At 40.1% G+C, this 3,843-nt stretch overlaps 1 protein-coding gene across 1 annotated transcript; it reads left to right on the top strand.

The window, feature by feature from the left end:
- The first annotated feature begins 1,437 nt into the window (after nt 1-1,437).
- Nucleotides 1,438-2,746, top strand: LOC137977412 (uncharacterized). The gene is made up of 3 exons (XM_068824630.1): nt 1,438-2,101; nt 2,192-2,488; nt 2,622-2,746. Exons 1-3 carry the CDS (start codon nt 1,438-1,440, stop codon nt 2,744-2,746), a joined length of 1,086 nt encoding a protein of 361 aa, XP_068680731.1.
- Nucleotides 2,747-3,843: the final 1,097 nt, after the last annotated feature.

Raw genomic sequence — 3,843 nt, 5'->3', positions numbered from 1 at the left:
AAATAAATTGTCTATTTACCTGCTCTAGCCAGAAGGAGATCAGCCTCGGACTGTATTATGTACAATGTCTTTAGATGCCCCTTAACATCCTTGTTACAACTTCCCAATGACACACACTTGCTGTTAGCAGAATTAAACTTGCTAGTGCCGCAGGTGAAAGAACCGGCTACAAGCGATGCATAGCCACATACAGCCATCTGAAAGAAAATCTTATCGCACGCGAATTGTAGTGATGAGACGTGCCAAAGCCAACTTAATTGATTGACAAGTCGGCACGTATACAATTTCTTGCGCTTAATTAATTAATGATAAAATTTGTATTGCAGTTTTTGGCTAAGGCCAAGCAAAAAAATATCCTTTGCCCAAAGAGAGTGCCTAAAAATACAACAGCAGCAGAAGCATAAACAACCTAGTTAACATGATCAGTACCGGGCGTCCTGTGCACAGTGCATCTCGACAATCAAAGATGATGTATTTGATACAAGACAACGAAGTTATAACAGCAGATTTTATCATAATTATGATCTTTATCTTCGGGTTTAGTGGCCAAAGGAAGTATTATGATTTCTTCAGCAAAGACATTAAAACTGAGACAGGAGGAAAATGTGTTCTAATTATCGGCAACGAAGACTATTGACCTGCCCTTGTGCGTAGGTTACGATGATCGCGCAAAATGGTAACTGCATTTTCATTTAGTGTTAATCTCAGTATTTCGATTCTTTTGGTTTTGTTCCTGCGTTGTTTCCTCAAAACAACTAGTAGGTACTGGAGCAGCGGTGGTCGAACTCCAATCAAGTAGATTTACAAACATTTTGCGATGTAATTCAAATGTTTAAAAACTTGGAGCGATCTAAAACTTCGTGGATTGCTGTTAATTTAATACAGATGCCTTCGACATTGCTTTTAATGATTTGTAACAAGGTTTTACTAAGGTTTAACAAACTTTTATTCTTGCTGTAGTGTCAGAATAGGTATGTTGCGTGACTGTCACGGTAGTGTTTTTGGGCATTTATCCTACGAACATCGCACATCTCAATATGCGCAATTTTAGCAGCCCAAAAATTTTATTGCAGTTTCTTTGGTATGAAACATCCTTCTTTTGAGGGTAATATTTATTTACCCATAAGCAATGTAGCAATAGTTGTTTTAGGCCATTAAATTTGGCAATTATTTATGTCGGTAAAAATAGTCCCAAAACGATACCGAAATTCAAAATCCCCTCCCAAAATAAGTATTTGTTGCAGCTTAAACCAAACAATAGGGACTTTAAGCAAGGACTACGTAAGTGTCTAGTACGGAGAGTTTTAGCCGCGGAAAAATGGAACGAGTACGTAGAATCCCGCCAAAATTCAAAGCTCTTGTGTACATTAAGCAAGTCGCGTAGTACGTCGCGTAGTACGGATGTTTATAATCTTTCTCGATAGTTTGTTAAGTGCCATGCCCTCGTTTCGAGAAATAAGAGATTTGCTCCTTCTTTCGCACGGTTCTAATTTTATTTCTGAAGAAGAATTTTTAGTTCTCTACGAGGAATATCAGCCAGCCAACTTGACTTTTCCACACTCTTCTTATGGTGATTTTCACTTTGATGACATGGAAGACGATGAATGTTTGGCGGAGTTTCGCGTTAAAAAGAAAGATTTGGAGACCCTTGGAGAGGCTTTGCAAATACCAGCAACATTTCATTGTCAGCAGCGAAGCAAAATAGACGGTATGGAGGGGTTGTGTATGCTACTCAGACGTTTTGCGTACCCTTGTCGCTACTCGGACACGATTTCGCGTTTCGGTAGGCCTGTTCCAGTTCTTAGTATGGTAACTAATACAGTTCTGGACTACATATACGATACTCATGGACATTTGCTAACTGACTGGAATCCAGCTTTGTTAAGTGCGCAAGCACTTGAAGAGTATGCACAGGCCATTTCCAGAAAAGGTTCACCACTCCAGAATTGCTTTGGTTTTATAGACGGCACCGTTCGTCCTGTTTGCAGACCTGGGAGACACCAGCATGTTCTATACAATGGCCATAAACGGGTGCATTCCCTTAAATACCAATCCATTGCTTTACCGAATGGCCTGATTGGACATTTGTATGGACCTGTAGGTATGTTATCATTTATTTTTTGGGCTATGACAAAACTAAACTGAGAATTAAGGACTTCATTTTCATATTGAACCCCTTTTAACATTTCAGAAGGGAGGAGACACGACGCAGGTATGCTGGCCGATTCTGGTCTTTTGAGACAGCTTGAGCGTTATGCGTTTTCTCCTGCTGTCCAGCCCATGTGTGTTTTTGGTGATCCAGCCTACCCACTACGCATTCATCTCCAGGCACCTTTCCGTAATGCTGCCCTCACCGTCCAAATGGAAGCATTCAATTCAGCCATGAGTGCCGTCAGATGTTCAGTGGAATGGCTGTTTGGAGACATTTCAAATTATTTTAAGTTTCTTGATTTTAAGAAAAACCTTAAGGTCCAACTCAGCAGTGTCGGTAAAATGTACATAGTATGTGCTCTTCTGAGGAATGCACTTACTTGCCTATATGGCAACAGTACTTCAAATTACTTTTCTCTGGAGCCCCCATCAATTTTTGATTATTTTAATTAACTGTTTTTGTTAACCAGACTCAAGTGTGGAGCTAAAAAAGGGGTTGATCAGGACAGTGGGTGATGGGCAAGGTCTGACCTTTTCCTTCCAACTGACCATTGGTGAAGAGAGGAGCAAGCATTTCGCACTAATTAAGATTTAAGTCAAGAAAAGCAAGAGTTTCAGAAGAATCAACCCCTGGGTGTGGTCACCCTGTTTCTGCACTGGTTATAATGAGAATGTACATGTCACCTTTTAGAGATGAATACCATTGTGCTCTATTACAGCTAAATCTGAGGAGGGCTCTTCTTGAGGATTGAGCACTTCATAACAAGCATACCATAGGGTTTTAGGTTCAAAAGTCGTGTTGAGGGTAAATAGCTGTGTAAAAATTGTGCTCCATGAGTGTTTACTCAGGCAGAGCCCCCTCCCATTTTCCTACCCTGCCCCCCACCGGGTGACCAGCAAAGTGTGGAAGGAAAAACGATCAGGAACTGGTGTAGAAAGGAAACCACTAAAGTCGCCTTTTCGTTTATGATTATTCAAGTAATTGATTCGTAATTGTGACAAAAATTGTCAAATCTGATTGGTCACTGGCAGCCCAGATTTAAGCACTGATTGGACACTCACAATATCGTGTCTTGCTTGAGTAACTACCCTCAATTTTGCATGAGTAATTTATGACTTTCAGTGCTAACAAGACTCTCATTGAATTCTGCGATAATCATGACTGAGTGTTTATGAACAATAAATTTCATTATTTTAAGTCCCTTTGTACAAAAGGGATCAGGGCACAAATTACAAAATTTCTTGAGCATTCTGCTTACATCCCTCTTTGGTAATGGCCACAGCATTTCTTCGGCTGATAATCATACCGGTGATTAACAAATGTTTGACAGTGTTCTGTTCTCAGGCCTGTGATGGGTAATTCAAAAATACAATTTGGGTTGTTTGCCACACAAGAAACGGGAACTATGCATGATGCCCTAGGAAGACAGCTCTGACCAAAAAAATGGTCACATTATTTATGCTGAATATTTCGACACGTGCTACAACAGGCAGAAGTAACAAGGTCCAACCAACAGAGAGGTGTTTGGTGAGAACATCTGAATATTATAATCCAGAGTGAAGAAACTCAACCTCTGGTGAATGCTTTTCTCTAAAACATTATCAACTTTAACTAGTAAAACAAAATTCAATGGTGTACAGTAATGTAAAAAGTTGAACCGAACATATGAACAAAAGGGGAGGAGCGGGTGG

This window comes from Montipora foliosa, chromosome 11 (assembly GCF_036669935.1).
Source record: "Montipora foliosa isolate CH-2021 chromosome 11, ASM3666993v2, whole genome shotgun sequence".
Classification (NCBI taxonomy): domain Eukaryota; kingdom Metazoa; phylum Cnidaria; class Anthozoa; order Scleractinia; family Acroporidae; genus Montipora; species Montipora foliosa.
This window is presented reverse-complemented; position numbering and strand designations above follow the sequence as displayed.